Source organism: Sipha flava, unplaced genomic scaffold (genome assembly GCF_003268045.1).
Source record: "Sipha flava isolate LNK unplaced genomic scaffold, YSA_version1 134_pilon_pilon, whole genome shotgun sequence".
Lineage (NCBI taxonomy): Eukaryota > Metazoa > Arthropoda > Insecta > Hemiptera > Aphididae > Sipha > Sipha flava.
The window spans coordinates 1,150,486-1,170,543 of NW_020271760.1; the positions used below are offsets into that span (position 1 = coordinate 1,150,486).

Here is a 20,058-nt window from a genome sequence, read left to right on the forward strand (position 1 = left end):
ATAGGTGGAAACTGCTCGACCAACGTCACCAGGCTTTTTGGCGGCGTTGGTCAGCCGAGTACTTGACCACGCTTCAGGAACGACCTAAGTGGACTCACAACGTGCCTAATTTAAACGTCAACGATATGGTAGTAATCATAGATAATAACAGTGCTCCACTAATGTGGCGGCTTGGTCGTGTAATGGAGGTGTTACCGGGGGATGATAATATAGTACGTGTCGTCAAGGTATTGACCAGTACTGGGTTAATTAGTTAACCGGTGGTCAAACTAGTCCCTCTTTTATTTATTTATTTTCTTTAGTACTTGTTCTTATTTTTTTTATATACAACATCACCACACCATATGTTCCTTACTAAGTGTTGTTATTATGATATTTTTGTATTATTATTGATCTCCATCGTAATTTATATTGTCTCCAGATGTTTATTTTGTTATTTATTTTGATAACGTAAAAATTTTTTTTTTTTTTGGTATCACATTGTAGCGCACATTGTTCACTTCTTCACCTCGCACAAACCTATCGCCACCACGCGTTGACGTATCCATGATCAGTCCAGTGACGCCAAGCCTCACGGGGGGAGGATGTTGACGCGCGACACCAGTTTTTCGCGCCTATTGAAATGCGGCAACCGGTCTACACGATGGCGCTTCGGGCGCAGGATTTTCTAGAAGCTGCCCGCCGCCCGATCGCCGTTCTTGGGACGGCTGGCGAGACTGCGTGTCGCCTCGGTGCTGTCGTTTTTCCACCTGCATGGAGATCGGGTCTCGCGACTGTCGAGCGTTAACGACCGTTCTGCCCCAGGTGCTTGTCACGGGTACAATCCGAACTTTCGCGAACGACGTTCCTCTTTTTTATAACTCTTTTTTATTGGTGTAATTTTGCGTACGTGTGTCATTTTGTTCGCGTCAGTAGTGTGAAAGGCGCGACGACAGGTATTCCCATTGTATTGGCCGAACCACGTGTGTGTCGCCAGTCATCGCACGTTTGAGACGTGGGGGATCAACCAGATGCGTCCTTCCTACCACGAGGAAGCTGTTTTGAGCTGTATGCCGTCCTCATATTGGCTTTGAGAAAGATTTGGCCGTGTTCCGTGCCGAACTCCCCGACGTCGTACGGTGGTTGTTATTGTGGTGCGGCGGATCAACCGGGAAGTGCGGGGTGACGGTGTTCCGGAAAGTGCGGTGACGTCAGTTGGCAGTTGATTTGATTTATATAATTATATTTTTTTGTATAACATATTATTAATTTTCAGTGTCCAATTAATCTGTATTTATAAGTTGGTTATCCCGATCCTGTCTATCATCTGCGCAAGTTGCGCCAGAAAACTGCATAAATCGTAAGATCTGTCGCAGCGAAAACAGAGTTAAAGCATTTGCTTATTTTTATGGATTGACTTAAAGTGAAGCAGAGTGCTATAGAAGTGTATGTCAAGTTATAACACGTACAATTATGAAATTTGAAAGTGCCTTTTTTTGATTTTTTCAGCAATTTTTCAAAAAAATGCTTATTTTCAGTTTTTCTGATTATTTTTGCTTATTTGACCAATTTTTTTACGTTTTTATAGTATTCTCCTGCAGTCTTTTTTGATAGAATTAAAATTAAAAATAATTCTTATCTTATCTACGTTGTCACGTAGTTTGTCGCCGTCCAAGGCATCATTGTAGGGTAACAAAGATATTCAAATGCTGAAAATAGTGCCAAACGTCAGAATGATCAAAAACAAAAAGGACAGTTAACATTTTGTTTTTCAGAAAAATCCCTTAGAAAATCCATAAAATCCTTTAAGTCTTGAAAGTGAAGATTTATTTTTATTTTGTTTAATTTATTAGTTAGAATTTTATAGTTTTTTTTTTTTTTAATAAAAATTTAAATTTTTTTAAATGCTTATTTTAGTGCTTATGATGTTTTTAAGCTCTTTTTTAATTGCTTATTTTAATGATTTTAAGTACTATAAGTTCCGAGCTTTGATAATAACAAAGGGCTCGGAAGTTGTTGCATTTGCATTATTTTCATAACACTATGAAAAACCTATTGGGAACATTTTGAAAGAAAATTTTAAATTTCAAACTATTTATTTTATTTTATTTTATTCTATCTTATATATTTATACCTAGATATTATATTTAGCCTAGTATAATATAGTAACAACATTTGTACTGTTATGTACGAGTATATTTAATAAAGTAGCTTTATTTATGAAGCATATTTGTACTTTTGTAAGCGCATAAGTGCATGCATATTTAGTATTTTTTAAGTTCATTAAGCTCGGAGCCCTAATAATAATATAATACGTACTGTCTACTATATAATTTAATATTCATCAGTTATTATTAGGGCTAGGGACTTCATGCCCTTAAAAAACCTTAAAATATGTATGCATTTATGCCCTAAAGAATCAATAAATATGCTATTAAAATATGTATTTAAAAAAATTATATTTGTAATAATTAATTAAATAAAAAAATTTTATTAGTAATAAATTTAATAATATTTTTATATATGATAGATATGATGATCTGAGATAATTTTTTCTTTTTTTCAAATGTTTTTTCATCTTACATTGAGTTTTTATCTAAAACAAAATACTTAAAATAGTTTTAAAAATAAATTAAATTGAAAACATTTTTTTTATTTTTAATATAGTTATAATTCTTCTAACCTTGAGCATTACATTGGACTATAAGATATTTTCTTAAGTTGGAAAATTTAAATGACTGCCTGTTATCAGCTAAAATAATTTTATATTTAGAAAAGGAACGTTACACGTCTACGGAACTTATTGGTGCAAACTTAAAAAATCGTTGGTCACTACTATCTGCAGGCAATCTATCCATAGATTCATTTTTCCATTTAAAATGTTCGAAATTTTTTGTAGTTAGCCTTAGCTTGTGCAGATTCTCCATTTTTTGCAGAATGTATACGTTTTTTATAGTTTTAATTATTTTAATGCATTCAATTAGTGCACCAATAAGACACTTTGATGTCCAAATCACGTGATATATGAAGAAATAAATCATATTATTTTTTTTATAAAATTTAAAAACTTACTCCTTCATATGAATAATTGTCAAATATGCATTTATAAAATGAAAAATGGTCAAATATGCAAAATATGCAACTATAAATTTTAAATATAAACTTGTATTGCTTTGAAACAAATTTATATATTACTTAGCTATATTTTTGATAATTATTTAAAAACATGCAAGTTCCTAGAAGTCCCGAGCCCTAGTTATTATTTTTTGAAACTTATGAAAATATTCCATATCTAATAAAAAACTGCTATGATATGTAACCAAAATTTAATAGCATCACCATAAGATATATATTGGTATCACACATTTTCAAAGCACACGATCTGGTAAAATACACGTCACCACGGTGTAGTGTGAACCCGGCTTAACGGTTATTATAGTTTTTGAAATATCCTTAAAGAAACGGTTACCGGTTACCATAATACCAAAATTAAACGATACCTGGTTACCGGTTTTAAAGAAATTTTGGCTCCTATCGAAGCCGATTACCAACTTTATTAGGAACGGTTTTAAGCCCTGATTAAAACCAAACATTCCATTAAAGAAACGTTATTCCAATGCAGCCCACATGCAACAGTCAAGTGCATCAAGCAATTGCAACAATTGCAGCACAAAGGCTGCTAATCCACATAGATCAAAATGGGATTGTACCTCATGCAATGCCGCTTTAGGTTAACTCCACACAAAAATTGTTTCAAAGTATTACAATAAGTAGTTATATCATAATAACTTTCAAATATTTAATAATTATTTTTAATATTAATTTGTTACGTAGAACCTGTATTATGATTTAATGTTAAAACCACCACTCTTCTAAAACCTATAACAATAAAGAATTGTTTTTAATTTTTTTTTCGTAATATAAATAAATTGTACTTTAATATTTCAATAGTAAAAAATTGATTAAAAAAATTTTTATGTGTGACTCAAAGGGTTAAAAAAGAAAAAGAACAAAAATGGTAGCAAAAAGGCAAATGAGAACCATATAGGGTCAGTAAAAATTCAAAAAAATTTGTTGATGACTTTTTGTAATAAAAAAATATACATTACATTTATGTTTACATATCACTTTTTCCTAAAAAAAAATAATAATAATAAAAATATACATTGTGATAAAAGTATAAGACAGTAAGTCAACTTGTACAATACACATGAGAAATATAATATAATATGAATTTAATATTATGTATGAATAATAATAAAAAAAAAAAAACACTAAGCAGATCTTTAATAAACAAGCCTGGCGTCATTTCAGTCGAATTATTTTTAGATTTTATTTCTCTAAATAATCGTATATCACAGACGATTGACAAACAAGTCAACTAAAATGACGCCGAAACATTATTGAAATGAGCAAATTCAACTAGATCATTAAAACAAACAAACAAAATAATAATAATAGTAGTAGTTATAATAATAAGAGAGAAATAAAGAGAGCAGGTATCTTAAAATGTTTAAAATTACAAATTACGTTAATTCTTTTATTTATTTTTTTTTTAATTTAAGTTGGTAACTGCCTAGAATATTTATTTGAATATATAATATAAATGATAATATATTTGATAAATTCGTATGTTAAATAAGTTTAGCAAATTAAATCCCTGTAATTTTGCACAGCCCATATCAAAATAGTTGGTTCATTTTTCTTTTTGGTTACGAATAAAAGAAAAACAAATTAAAACATAATAATAAGGTAGTTGTAGGTACACATTAAATTATATAGTTAACTTAAAAATAGTTTAATTTTAAAAGAATAAATACAACAGAAAATGAGGGTGTTAAAAAAATGAAAGATGTAATTTATGAACAGCAGAGAACTAAAATTATTAGAATACGAAGAACATTTTGGTAACTAAGTAAGGCTTATATTCTAAGGACGGCATAAATGCCATAAACTGAGCTTGCTGCCACAGAGAAATGTGATGCAAAAAAAAAAAAGCTGATAACAAGCTATTTTCAGTATCTGTCAGATGTCTCAAATACAATCTTATTGTTTAATAAACAACTTTATGCTTTCGCTTGTAGTATTTTATCACCTTATTTCTAGTTTTCCTTGTACTCACACTTACAACATTACTTTTTTTATAGCAAAATAATTGTTTATACACTATGAATGCTTAATTAAAACTATGAAAATTGCTTGAATTAAACATTCATTTATGTCCACACATAAACCTAGTTCAAACATCACAGAATTTACTAAAATCAAACATATACAGCTCCCTGCCCATCATTATCATCAAGACTAATTCTTGTGGGGAAAGATGGTCCACCACCATCATCAAAAAAACGTCTAAATGTAAACTCAAAAAATCCGTGGAATGGTCGATTACCATCCGAATCAGACATACGATTATCAGAATCAGACGAATCTGAATTTTGAAGCCGTTCTGGATCAATTGGATCAAAATTTGATGTATCAGTTGAAAACTGTATGCGTGGTACATGTGGAGGATTATGACGTCTCATTCCTCTCTCAAAATCTAGATTTTCAAAGAATGAATGTGCTTTGACTTCATCGGCATTTTTACCTAAACGTCGTTCTTTACAAGTACATAACTTTAAAATAAGATCAGCACCTTCTGGAGAAAGATTGGCGGATTGTGGTACTTGTAAAGTATTTTCCCAATTTATAACCTGCAAATAATTAATCATAATAATTATAAGAAATATAATTTCGATATATCAACAAATAATAGTGTACCTTATACTGAGTCTCTGCGGGAGTATTGGCAAGAAAAGGAGGTGATCCAACTAACATTTCATAAAGAATGACTCCTACACTCCACCAGTCACACAATTGTGTGTAACCTGTCCGAAGCAATACTTCTGGAGCAATATAATTGGGTGTGCCAACTAATGAGTGAGCTTCACACCTTTGATGCTCTCGTCGACGTCGCCTCTCTAAAGGTTTTAACTGGTGACAGCGACATTCTGCACCATTTACACCCCACTCTTCACCACCCATAGAGTCTTGTCTACAGTGTTCGCCTAGAATAAATTTGTACATTAAAATTTAGTAATTAAAACAAATAGAATATTTTTAATTTTACCATCTTGATAATATTTTGAATTATGAGTCCATCTGAACCCAGTACATAATCCAAAGTCTGTAAGTTTAATGTGACCATCTCTATCAATCAATATATTATCTGGTTTAATATCTCTATGAATAAAACCCATTTTATGAACACTTTCCACAGCACAAGTCAGTTCAGCAATGTAAAATCTAAAAACAGTTTTAATATTGAATTAAAAATAAAAATTATGTGGCAAAATATTTACCTAGCCAAATGTTCTTCAAATATTCCCAATTTAATTAACAATGACATCAAATCTCCACCAGGTATATAATCCATAACAAAGTATAAATTATCTTTATCTTGAAATGAATAATAAAGTTTAACAACCCATTCATTGTCAGCTTCTGCTAGTATGTCTCTTTCAGCTTTTACATGAGCAACTTGATTACGTTTAAGTACATGAGCTTTTTTCAAGGTTTTCATGGCATATAAATGGTTTGTATCAATTTTCCTAACTAATGTAACTTCACCAAAAGCTCCAACCCCAATAGGTTTAATTTTTGTAAACATTGATTTGTCCATTTTAGCTCTTTTTAGTCGTATGTAATTTGATTCTTTTTGTGACAACATTTTCCTCATTTGGCATTGAGCTTCCTCGCTCAAACCTATTTTAGCCATTTCTGTCTCTAATTGAACGCGTCTAAATACTCTTTGTTTATGAGACTTAATGACATTTTCTACATGTTGTTCCATAAAAAATTTAAATGCTTGAGGTGAATAATTTTTTACTTTACACTCACGTCTTTCTTCTTCTTTCTCTTTACTAATATGTTTACGTTCAGGTATAGGCGATTGATGATCAATCTTAGACTGATTATCATCTTCTTCATCATGTCCATTAGTAATGCTATTGTTATTATTATTAAAGTGATGATGGTGATTATTACAATTCATAATTTTATTTTTAGCAATAGATGACGATGGTATAGGTGGTAATGGAGGAGTAGGTTTTCTATGAGGATGGTCTTCAGCATATGGTGGTGGAGGTGGCAGTGGATTGGTAATAACTCTTTGAGCAGCCAAAGCTTGCATTGTACTTGCATAGCTAGGAGGTTCAGTTGTTGGTACAACTGATGGAGGTGATGATAATGATGCTTGCTGAGGTTGTTGAACTGCTTTTTGGGCCTGTTGTTTTTGTTGAATAGATGATGCATAAGATGGTGGTGGAACTGGTGAAGGAGAAGTAGGTGCTGGAGATTGTGGGGCAACAGCAGTTTGAAGTACAGGTTTCTGAACTAAAGTACTTCTTACTGATTGCATTATAATTGGCGACTGAGTTTTAGTTTGTCTAGCTCCCCAAGCTTGCAGAGGTGTAGGTCGAGTTAAAGATGTTACACTTCCATTTGTTGAACCAGATACAGGACTAGATGACCCTGTATTTGAAAACACTCCAGAGGATGGCGATTTTCGGTATTCTTGAATTGAAGCAGAATATGAAGGTGGCGGTGGAGGTGCTCCAACTAATGGATAAGGTGGTGGAGGTTCAGCAGTAGTCATACTTAAGGCTTGCATTTGTTGAGATAATTGTTGCTGTGCTTGTGGACCATTTTGAACTACCATAGGTGAAGTACCTCTTTGATTAGAACTACATGAAGTCCCTGGTGTAGGTGCAGGTGGACGAGAAGGAACAGCAGGTGCTGGTGACATACGCTTAAGCAACTGTTGCATGTGTGTTGGCACATGAGGAGGTGGAGGTGTACTATTATTCCTAGGTGGAGGAGGAGGAGGAGTTTCTGAATATGCAGAAGGAGAATATTGACGAGATAAAGGAGGATGAGAGTGGATGACTAGATCAGGTTGTCTTGGGCTATCTGACCTTGAGCTTCCTGCACCACTGTCTTGGCCAGGACTACTTCTTGGCCCCACTCCACTTCTTTCTAAACTCGATTTCCTGATTAATTTATTACTACTACATAATCCTGCAATACAATAATAAACATATTTCAGAATCTACACTTTGAATAATGTTTATAAATAATAAAAATATTACCCGACGAAGATTTGCTACATCCATTTGATAGATCACATTGTTGCTGTTTAGCTAAAAAATCTAAAGCACCCTCACATCGTCCACCAGATACTTTAAGTGCTCGTAATGATGCTTCCTAAAAAATATATCAAGTTTTTTTTATGTAGTAAACAATTAAAACATATTAGGCACATTAATTACTATTTTATTTTTTACATATTGTAAGTCACATTATAAATTTAAAAAGACATTAAGTTTCAATAATTGATAGCAATTCTTGCAATGAGAACTTATCTGGTTTTATTTACTACAATTGTTAATAAATGTTACTAATCACCATTAATTAAATGTTTGCTATATTATATAAAATTAAAAAAATGTTATTTTCAAGTACAATCTTTGTTAAATATAAAATTATATCTACATGTATTGATTTTGTTGAAAAACAATTTTTCAAATCTCTCACTTCAGTCAAATTCTAAAATTCAGTTATTAAAAATTTTAAATAAATTAATTGAAATATAAAATAAAATTATTTTATAAAAACTACTATTTAATATTTTGTTTTTATTTTCACAACCATAACCAAACATAAAAATGTTAATGATTCTTATAAAAACAAATTGTTACACTAATGACAATACCACATATCTACATTTCACTTATTGTTTAGGAAAGTGAAAAAACTGAATAAATATTAATAAATATTATACATCTCATATTATTATCAAGTTTAAATTTATGTTATGATTATTTAACATTATTTTAATACATTTTTTTAAATTTGGTTGCTGTTTAAAATTTAGTGTAGTTACTTAGTATTTACTTAAGATTTTGTGAGACACATGCTAATGAGCAGTGCTTTAACTTTAACGCGGTTAACATTTATAAAAATACTAAATAATGTATCCAATTTAGAGGGGAAATAATTTATTTTAGGTTATATTTTAAGTCATAATAAATTTTGTGCGCAAGGAGATAACAAATATTTTGATACCAAAAACTAATTTTATGTAAAATGTAAGGTACGTGGTATTCATTAGTAGTGGCGTAAATACGGGGGAGGGGTCCGGGTTCAAACCCTCCCTAGGGCCAAAAAAAAAATTCTTTTATTATTGATGACGTATAATATATTCGTAGTTTTATTTTTACGCTTTAAACTAAAAATATACAACTATACAAATATTATGATAATTAAATAATTATATTGATAGGTATTAGAAGTTTTGTTAACTATGCTGTTTTTATATTCCAATAGCTATTAATTTACTGTAATGTTAAAGTAAACTGTAAATTGGTAAAAAAAGTTGTATAAAATAATATCTATTTATAGCAGTTATTTATCTGTGCAACGAAAAAAAAAAGATAACGATTATTTATTTTTGTTAACCCTTCCCTCCCCCAGAACAAGATTGACCACTGATCATTAGTGTAACAATATGTAGACTAATTGATCTACCTTAAGTAATATATGAGAAACAACAAATTGACCAATAGCTAAAAGTATCACGAAAATATTTTACTAACAAAAAAATACTAAGCAATTAATATTAACTAATTTAATTAATCATTAATCACTACCATTAAAATTAATAAACAAAAATAAATGTTAAATAATATTTGCTATACTATAAATAATTTATTTCTTATCCTTACACAATATTTACCTAGAAAATATAGATTTTCAAAAACCGGGTTTTAAATAATCATTGTCATATTATAAAAAAATATGTAAAATAAATAAAGAAAATGAAAAATAATGTGAAATTGCTCATTAAAAAATTACAGAAATCAACATTTTTACGGGAATTTATATCAATATTATTTCCATAGTGCCATTCAAATTCAGTTTAAAGAAAATTTAAATTAGAGTAAAAAGTTTAAAAAATGATATATGTGATAACCTTGAAATTTTTTTGTAATTTTTTTATTAAAATAAACTGATTCTATACTAAAATAATTTAAAATTAATAAACTACCATTGTAAGTAAATGTTTCAATAGGGAACAAAACAAATGAGCCAGATAGATAATAAAAGATGCTTTGACATCCTCATAAAATGATTTATTATTTTAAATAATAAATATATTATATTTTGTTAGTTATTGTCAAACGATAATTGTATTTTACATTATATTATACAATATACTCGAAACGCAACAACACTGATATAAAAGTGCATAAAGAATACTCAAGACGTTTTCATTATTAATGTATTAGACTACAATACCTAACCTAAGGTAACCATATTACTTCATGCTTGATTAAAATACTTGTTTCTATTACATAATCCTAATTGTGCTACACATAACAGATTCAATCAAATATTTTCGGGGTTCGATTAAAAAAAAAAAAAAAAAAATAGAATATAACATAACATATATAAATAACCATTACAAACTTCAACAAAATATGTTTCAACATTTAGAATACGATAAAATTTATATTATTATTATATTTATTTTATATTATTTAATATTTAATATTTTTCATGAAATATTTGCCAAAATCAGATTCTTAACATTGAAATGTCTACATACTGTGAAACTTTTTTAAGACTCATTTATTGGAATAATTTTTAAAAATATTCACACATTTTCGCAGTAAAAGGTTACAGTAACTATTCACAGTTTATTAAGACAAAGGAAATTAGTACATTTATCAAATTCCGTTTTAAACAGGATCCATCAAAAATAAATTTCACTCTACAACAAAATTATGTTTTAAGTTATTTAATAATAAAAAAAAAAAAGAATAAAAGGATCTAAATAATAAGTTCCCCATTCGAAAATGTTACCAAATACCTACTTCATAAAATTGTGACAAAAATAACGAGTGAAAATAAAACTGGAGCCTGTATTTTTATCTAATTTAGTGTAACTGTCAACCAATGGCATTTTTTATAATGTTTCGAGGTGAAAGAAAATGTGTTATTGTCATGTAACAACTGGTACTTGGATAGCAATTGCATTCTTACATGGTCGGTAAAAGATAAAAGAAGCTAATAAATATATTATTTCTGTAAATACTAAAAACAAATGAGAAAAATTATTATAACGTTATAAAATACGTAAAAAAATTATTATTTAACAGTGTGAAATGACAATTTATACATCTTAATTTATAAATTAAAATCGAAAAATCTATAATATTAAGTCAATAACAAAATAGAAAAGTAAATATTAAACGGTTTTATGTCTAACGATAACATGGCATTTAAAATATAACAATTTAATGAAAATAGTTCAAATTTTGTTTTGTTCATGCAATGTTCAGGAGTTCATCTGACCGAATAGATTTAATGAACAAGCTAAGTCTAGTGAAAGTAGCACAATAATATTGGGTAGGTCTCTCTAATTGAACTAGAAAACTTATTTTAAATTTTAATCAACATCATTTTTGTTCATTTTAGCACAACATAACGCATAATAATTAATAAGTAATAAGCAAGATTGAAATTCCTCTCTAGTAATAATAGCCAAGCATTATAGTCACGAGCGTACCCAAATACCCAATTTCGCACACACGGACAAATGTATCTTTATAATCAAATGCAATTAATATCGAAAAACGTGTCTACACTGGTGTAATTACACGGACCGGTTTCATCTGTCCTTCTTACTCGATCAATCACAAAATCCGCGCATACAACATACACAATATACTTCCACGAAGTACAAATTCATGGGAAACGCAGGTCTCAATTACCTCACTACGGTTCCTTAATACAGACACAAAACCTGAACTATAACAAAATGTTTTCCTATCTTCTTAAAATAATCAAGAAAACCTGTTTGTCTTAACGGGGTTTATCCATTTGTATTTATCACTAAGTGCATAATTTGTAATGCGTTTATGCAAACTATATTGTAATAATAAATCTGCGATTTTTATGATACCAGTATTTTATAACGAAAATCGCATCCAGCTTAAAAGTTGTAACAATTGGCATGGTTCGAATTAAAAAGTTCAAATCAAGTGTTAACAAAAGTTAGGTACATAATATTATAAATAATAGAAAAAATGATTGTTCTAATTATTAATAAAATACATGTTTTTACTTTAAATAATTTTAGCATAAGTAGGAATAAATATTATGACCTAATAAAATTAATAAAAGAGCGAATTAAACGAAATAAATGACATTACTTGCAAAAATCATTGGACTATCAGCAATAAAAGTATATACTAAATATATTAAATATCTACTTAAAATGTGAAAACTAATAGTCTTTAAATTTAAAGTAAATATAAATTATAAGTAGTATAATTAGAAAATAAAATAGATGAAGTCTTCAGATATTAAATTTCCTATGCGACACGACAAAGAATTATTAAAAATGATTGTCTAGAAATCACAAAAATGAAAGAAGTATTATTTTTACGATATTATTGGAAGATATTCAGTAAGAATGTTATTTATTAAAATTATTTATTTTTATTTTCTTATTTGTTTGAAAGGCCTCAGACTTCACCCTAGAGGCACAGAACAAGGCCACTGACACCTTTTTATTGAATCTCACATTCCAGAGACATGTGTTCATGCAACAGTGGTTACTAAAATTGAGAAATACATCTAGATATATTAAGTTTCATATTGAATTAAAATAAATTAGGAGATTAAATTACTTTTTACATTCTTATAATTTTTAGACAAAAAAAATAGTTAAGCTTTACAAGAAACAGACAAATTAAACAATTTAATTTTTACCAGACAACATAAATATTTTTCATTTTTTGTCAAAATAATAAACTGGTTTAACAAGTTTAAATTTTTTTATAGATTATAAAATAACATTTATGTATGTAATATAAATATCAACAAAATGAAACAACGTAGACAATTTGATAATGCCCAAACAAAGAATAAACAATGATCATTCAAAATAAACTATAATTTTAGGTAACAGTAAATAATATAGCAATAAGCTTAATAAGTAGTTTAAACTTATTTTACTTAATTAAAACTTAAAACTTTATTATATATATTACTTTATATCTATTCAGATTCTATTTAATTTTTTTAAAAAATCCTAAATAAAATCAAATATATATCAATTGTTAATAATTGGGTTAGTTATGAATGCATTTCATCTATTTACCTCTTATATTGTACCTAACTCTTGTATTTAACTCTTATAAAATATAAAAGACAAATTAAATTGAAATAAAAATTATACTATTAAAGAATAAATATTTAATTTATTTTTAAACTACTGGATAATATTTTTAATTTTATTTGTTAACAAAGACATATATAAAATTGATAATATAATAGGTTTCTACAAGAAATAATTAATTTTAAGGAAAATAATAGTTAAATTAGTTTCAAGTGATATAAACAGTAACTGGTCATATATCATACACATGGTTTTAATTATAAAATGTATGTACTTATACATATTTTTTATTAACATTACATAACTTGGATATTTATAAATTTAATAAAAATATAAAGTAAAAAAGGTATTTTAAGTGTTTTTTTTTCTTATGAATATAAAATCATGGGAAAATATGCAAGAATTTAAAATATAATATATTCAATTTATATTTATTACCAGTTTTGTTTATACAATTAAAGCAATAAATAACTAAGTGATTAATGAAGGCTTTTAAATAAAATATGTGTATATCCAGGGTATTGTGTTAAAAAATAAAACGATAAATTAAAATAAATAACTATTGTTTTATAATATATATTCTACACATAACATATTAATTGCCTAAGATATTTCTCTGCATTTCATTATTAAGCCATTTCAAATTAATATGCTAAATGATTCTTAATAAAATATGATGAAAGTATTGTTAATTTGATGAATTTTTTTTTTTTTTTGGAAATTGTTTAAACCACTTATAAAAATATATTACTTTATAAATATATTTAATAAACATTAAATAGTAATAAAAATAGAAGAAAATTTTTTTATATAAATGTATATTTTAATTATTTAAAACAAGTTAGTTGATCCTTAACTGTTTGGGGTCAGTCATCATGGTTTTCCATATACTAATGTCTTGGATCTCCTACATTAATATATATACAAATTGTCTTACAAAACTCTTAAGTACATTTAACCATCTTTCTCTTCTATTTTTCTCCTACCCTAATTTTTATAGTTACATTAACAATATCTTTATAATTTCCTTCATAATATAACCAATATATAATATTTCCTTCATAATATTTTAACCTATTCTCTCATTTTATTTTATTAACAATTACCCAAAATATATTTTAATACATTCACTCTTCAATTAGTTATAGTCACATCATACAACCATTTGAGTACATACATGATTTATACTCTTTGTTCATTTCTTTTTATACAGCCTTATATTTAAATTGATAAATTACTGCCTACCTCTTAATCTAACCTTATATTTCAATTTGACTGGTATTATTTATGACTCAGAATAACTAATTAATACTTTGTTCCCCATTCATCAACATTTTATTTACTTTTTATCAGCTAGGTTATTTTATAATAATCTTTTAAACCAATAAAGTTTTTCCTCTATATTGACACTCACTTTTATTTGGGTTAGTTTAAAATTAAAGAATATTCATCATTCATCAACATTCGGGTAATTAGATTTAACAAGAGTAGGATCACTCTAATTTATAACTAAATCATTTCTTACCATATTTTGGATACTGACATATTCAAACCGTGATCGGTCGTGCCGAACTAAGTCAACAATTACGATCGTGCCACGGCATCCCAAAAAAAATATATATTTATACAAGACAAAAATATAGCTATTGAATATAGATATGCAATAATATAAATAATATACATCTATAAATTAAGTATTTAAATCAATTAATAGATTTTAATACTTCTGTACCATAATATAGTTCTTAAATTACATATTTGAATTTATAAATTAATCTATCCATACATATATATATATGTGTTATATCTGCATATTGTAATCATAGTTTTCACAAAATGGATATCTATTAAATGTTTAGTATTATACATTGCAATTATTTTTAAAGAATATAACAATGCCAATACGTTTCCTGACATGATATAAGAGTTCAGTGACACACTTAATTATTTTATATAAATTTAATTTAATGTTTTTAAAATCTTATAAAAATATAGATACATACTATTTAATAAACTAAGAAATAATGACCCACTATAAATAAGACTTAAAAAAATAATAAATAACATTTGAGCGGCTAAAATTAAAATTTAAGTACAAGTTAAAATATTAATTATATCAAAAGGTTTATGAAAAAAATGAAAAATGAATTTTTTTTTTTTTTTACATAGATAGATAGTACCCAATAAATTCTTATAAACGTTATAAGGATTCTTACATAACAGGACATGGAAATGTCAAATAACAAGTATCAATAAATACAAAATTTTGAAACCAGCAGTAAAAATCTTTTATCGTTCTGAATAATATGAAATTTAAAGTAAGAAACTAATCGCTAACTAGTCATCAAACCAATTGCTACAAAAGAAAAAAAATCTAATTATTTTGTGATTAATATTGTTATAATAAAATTATTTTATCACAGTTCACAATACAGATATTCTTTTAATGAAAATTATGATAACACTATGTTTATACAACATATATATTAAGTATGTATATAGAATAATATATCAAAATATTTTATAATATTCTAACTTATTATGTAGATAATACCAATGGCAAGGTGTCATTAAAAACAAAATGACTTTGTCCAATTAAATTAAAATTTATGTCTAATGTTATTTAAATAACATTGTAACGCCACAAAAATGACAATATATTACATTGAAATTTGTACGGTTATTAATTTAGTATTTAATTATTTTATGGAATTTGTCAATTTGCTCAATTACACTTCACTATTGGATAATAAAAATAGTTCTTACTTCTGTATAACCCATCGCGATTAATTGAGTAAGTGTCTGTCGTAAAGCGTTGAGCTCTTTATCAACACAATTGTTTGAAAGAGAACTTAAACCAGACACAGACCCAATACCAGAAGTGGCTGATCCAGAAGCACTAGAGATGCTTGACACACAGCTGGCAGCGCTGCTGTCGCAGCCACCAATATTAGCGAAGGGCAATAATGAGTTGCGGATTTCGGCCAATGCCTTCTGGCGGTAGCCCGACGATGATGATCGGGTAGATGGTTTGCCCGATGCAGGCGCCGCAGAATTCATACTGGCGACAGCTTCCTCGGGCGGCCCATGGCTAACTGGGGGCCGAGGATACACAGACTACACACTCACACACATCGCACATATAGTACGCAATATGCGCTGGAACATGGATCAGTTTGGATACCAATCACATTGTTGACATTGAAGTAATGTAGTTACTTAAATTTATATAAGTACTCTGATCCTTTACAAATAAAAATAATAATTCCTGAAACATAAAATCCAATTATTTAATAATTTAATCAAAATACACAAAATAATTGTAATAATTACCTATACCTATTAGAATATTCAGTTAAATGTATTTTATATACTATAAGAAATTACTTAAAACCTAGAATTAAACTATCAATCCATTGTTGATAATATCATAATTAATGGCAATAATTGTTGAATCAGCTTATAAAATCAAATAACATTTGATTATCAATACTCAAAATGTATCCTTTTATTCTAAAGCTCATATCTGATAAACATTGAAGAAAAATCCAATGCTGTATTAAAATATAAAATCATTAATTATAGAAAAAAACTACTTATCTAATAAATTTGTTACTTTACTTATCTAACCTCTAGAATTGAACGCGGTAAACAAAAAACAGACATAAGGCATCCTATGTATGGCCAAAATGACCTCACTTCCCGTCTGAAATCAAGAAAATCTTTCCTAAAAGTAACTGAAGAGCTAACAGAAACACCCTTACTAAGCAGGATATGTGAGTGGAAAAAACTGATAACTTACACCAACGGTAAAAGATAGATGGAACCATCAGAAAGACTACCTCCTGGTAACAACCTAAAATGGCCAGTATGGAAGACACCAAACAGACTGTGTGTTGGTGTAGGACAGACAAAAGAAAATATGAGAAAATGGGGATATGGAGATCAAGACATAAATTGTATATGTGGACAAGAGCAGACAATGTCACACCTACTTGTTTGCCCAGGAGGGCCAAGTCCATATACATAAGAGGATTTTATGATAAGCAACAAGGAGGTAAATACAACCATATACTGGACAAAAGAAAAAATATAATTATTATGCAATGTACACATGCAATACTTGTTACCATCATTTTAGTGTGTTACTATTACGTGTATTTTACTTATTTGATATTAATTATTTAGTTTTGTTTTATAAATTACTTATTTATTTTAATTTTAAATATATGATGCCTGACACGAAAAAAAAAATGCTACATGAATACTATTCACAAAAAATTCAATTAAAAATCGTAGTTTAGGAACTTAAACTAAAACTAATTTAATTTATATTATAAATAAAATTAATGATTAAGTAATAAATAAATATTTAGAGACTAATACTATTAAAAATTAAAAATTGTTCACAACACACTATAAATGCCACCTTAAGTTATGCAAGACTATAAAATACAAACTGAGCACTGAGAAGATAAGTTTAAAAAAAATATTAATTTTACATGAGACATTTTTATACAGAACAAATTAGGTATGAAACCAAAGAATTTAAAGTAACAATAAATTAAAAAAGTAAAAAAGTATGAAGAGTTTTAATTAAAACTAACATTGTACATGTACTGTACATTTGTAATTGTGGTATAAATGCATTGAAAAGAAACCCTAACTATTTACCTAATGTACTAACTGATTATCAAATACTTCATCAACACAGCTACAATAATGAAATTTAGAATAACAATAAACTTTATGTCAAAAATAAAATAATCAACAGATTAATTGTCAAAATGATATTGCTGTTATGAGAAATATTATAGAAATTAGTTATTTCTAAGAACAAATAGAAAATTGATAAAGCAACAGATGTTAAGAAAATAGACAAAATGGTCAAATAACAGAAAAATAATATAAAATGAGAAAACTGTATTACATAAAATGCTGATAATTATTTTTAATAATAAATTTAGGATTTAGATTTCTATTTCATAAGGTATAAACATCAACATTGTTAACAGATATTTTTGAACGACAAAGGAACATGAAAATCAATCCTATGTAATAAAGCAACTTACAGTGATGTATACCAATGAACATATTATATACTGTGTTATGACATACACGATGACTGGACTGACCAAACCTATAGCTGACCGTCCTGTCTTTGCTGACAAATGACAGCTGGTCAATTAACTCGGAAGTCGATTGGTATAATTGGTGGTAAGATACCAACGATCAAGCGCAACACTTATGCGACAAGAACCGTTAGCTACTACAAGGTGTGAGGCTGTCTGAATGCCACGAGAAGAATTTTAAGAGACAAACACTGGGCTCAACACAAGGGTAACGTGGACGGTGGTCAACGGGTACGCGGAAATTTGCGGTATACTGACCTTAGAACCGGCGGCACGTCATTTCTATCCCGTTTTCGGGTGCACGCGACCAACAAGAGCCTTTGGACGGTGTAGAACACAGGGCTCGCGGCACTTTCCGCACATTTAGAACGGACGAACGGCGATCCCAGGCGCGTTATCCTTATCTGATATCTTCAAAGCAAAGGCGCACACACGCACACACACACACATACGCACGCACGTCACATACGCGAGAGCGCGGACCGATATCGCGTACGTCGAGTTCGAGACACGGTGGAAAAATAAATAAATTAATAATATTTTAAGGTATAATAATAATATTGTAATGTATCAGAAACGAAAACAAAGAGTCTACGTTGTCGAGTGAGCCATTATCATGGCCGCCGCCATATTGCTACAACATTCCGATGTCCCCCCCACCACGAGTAGATAATTAAAACTAGTCGAAAAATAACTGCACGGTTAATTAACACAAATGTTCGAAAGCAATCGTAAATAAATATATATTTTATTATTTTCCTCGACGACCTTTTTTCATTTTTCCATTACACTATATTATTACAATTATTATCACTAACGAAAACAAGGGAAACATAAAAACCGTTCTCGATAAGATATATATATGTATGTTGTTTTTTTTTTTCCAAGGCAGCGGTGTCGGCAGCCGGTGACAGCCGTGTCGTTTCGGTGGAACAGGAGTTGAACACAATGTTCGACGTTTTTTTCACTCGTTACTTCTGAACAATGTCTTACGGGAAAATCTCTCACGTTTCCGTCATTCGACGGGAGACCGTTTGCGCGTGTGACCGTTCGTTTAACCGTCGGTCGAAAAATGTTCCAACTCGTCCCGAACGGAACAAGTAACGACGGACGAACGGCCAGAAGCACTGCGCGAGACGTGGTGTTATTGACTTTATTAACCCGCGACCTTTTCTATAGGTTTTCCGTCGTCGGACTCGCGAGCGGCAGACGAGACGACGATCGCACGCGCGCACAAGACACCAGCGACCGCGGCCGGTACGATGATGATAAAAATATATCGGCGCCCCCGTGCGCGTTTCGTGTTGCACGCCGGCGTGGCGGACGAGTAGGAACCCGCCGAGGAACCACTGGTATAGAAGACCGCTTCGGCGTGTACCTACGCGTGTGCGTGTGCAAGCGAACGAATAATGTGTTATGTGTCCGTATGAAAATACCACGTACCTACGGGTTATCCGCGCGGTGGTACAAGAGCGACGCGACCCGACAGGAAAACCGGATCCCGCGCGTGTATCGCCGAACCGGCGGCCGATCGTTGGCTTACACGAAATTATTATTATTATTACTGTTATTACTATTATTATTATTATTATTATTATTATTATATGCATTCCGCTCGTCGTATAGTCGCCGTGCGGACGCGTCGTTGTTACGGCGTGCGCGCGCGCCGCCGCCGCCGCCGCTCGTGTATGTATGTCGAGGAATGCTCGGAATGCT

General features: G+C 29.5%; 1 protein-coding gene across 1 annotated transcript; it reads right to left on the reverse strand.

The window, feature by feature from the left end:
* Positions 1 to 5,212: 5,212 nt before the first annotated feature.
* Positions 5,213 to 19,794, reverse strand: LOC112679299 (serine/threonine-protein kinase Warts-like). The gene is made up of 7 exons (XM_025549048.1): positions 18,601 to 19,794; positions 15,977 to 16,478; positions 8,112 to 8,226; positions 6,324 to 8,040; positions 6,092 to 6,267; positions 5,743 to 6,029; positions 5,213 to 5,675 (listed from the first exon to the last, which is right to left on the reverse strand). Exons 2-7 carry the CDS (start codon positions 16,268 to 16,270, stop codon positions 5,244 to 5,246), a joined length of 3,021 nt encoding a protein of 1,006 aa, XP_025404833.1. The 5' UTR covers positions 16,271 to 16,478; positions 18,601 to 19,794; the 3' UTR covers positions 5,213 to 5,243.
* Between the last annotated feature and the right edge of the window lie 264 nt (positions 19,795 to 20,058).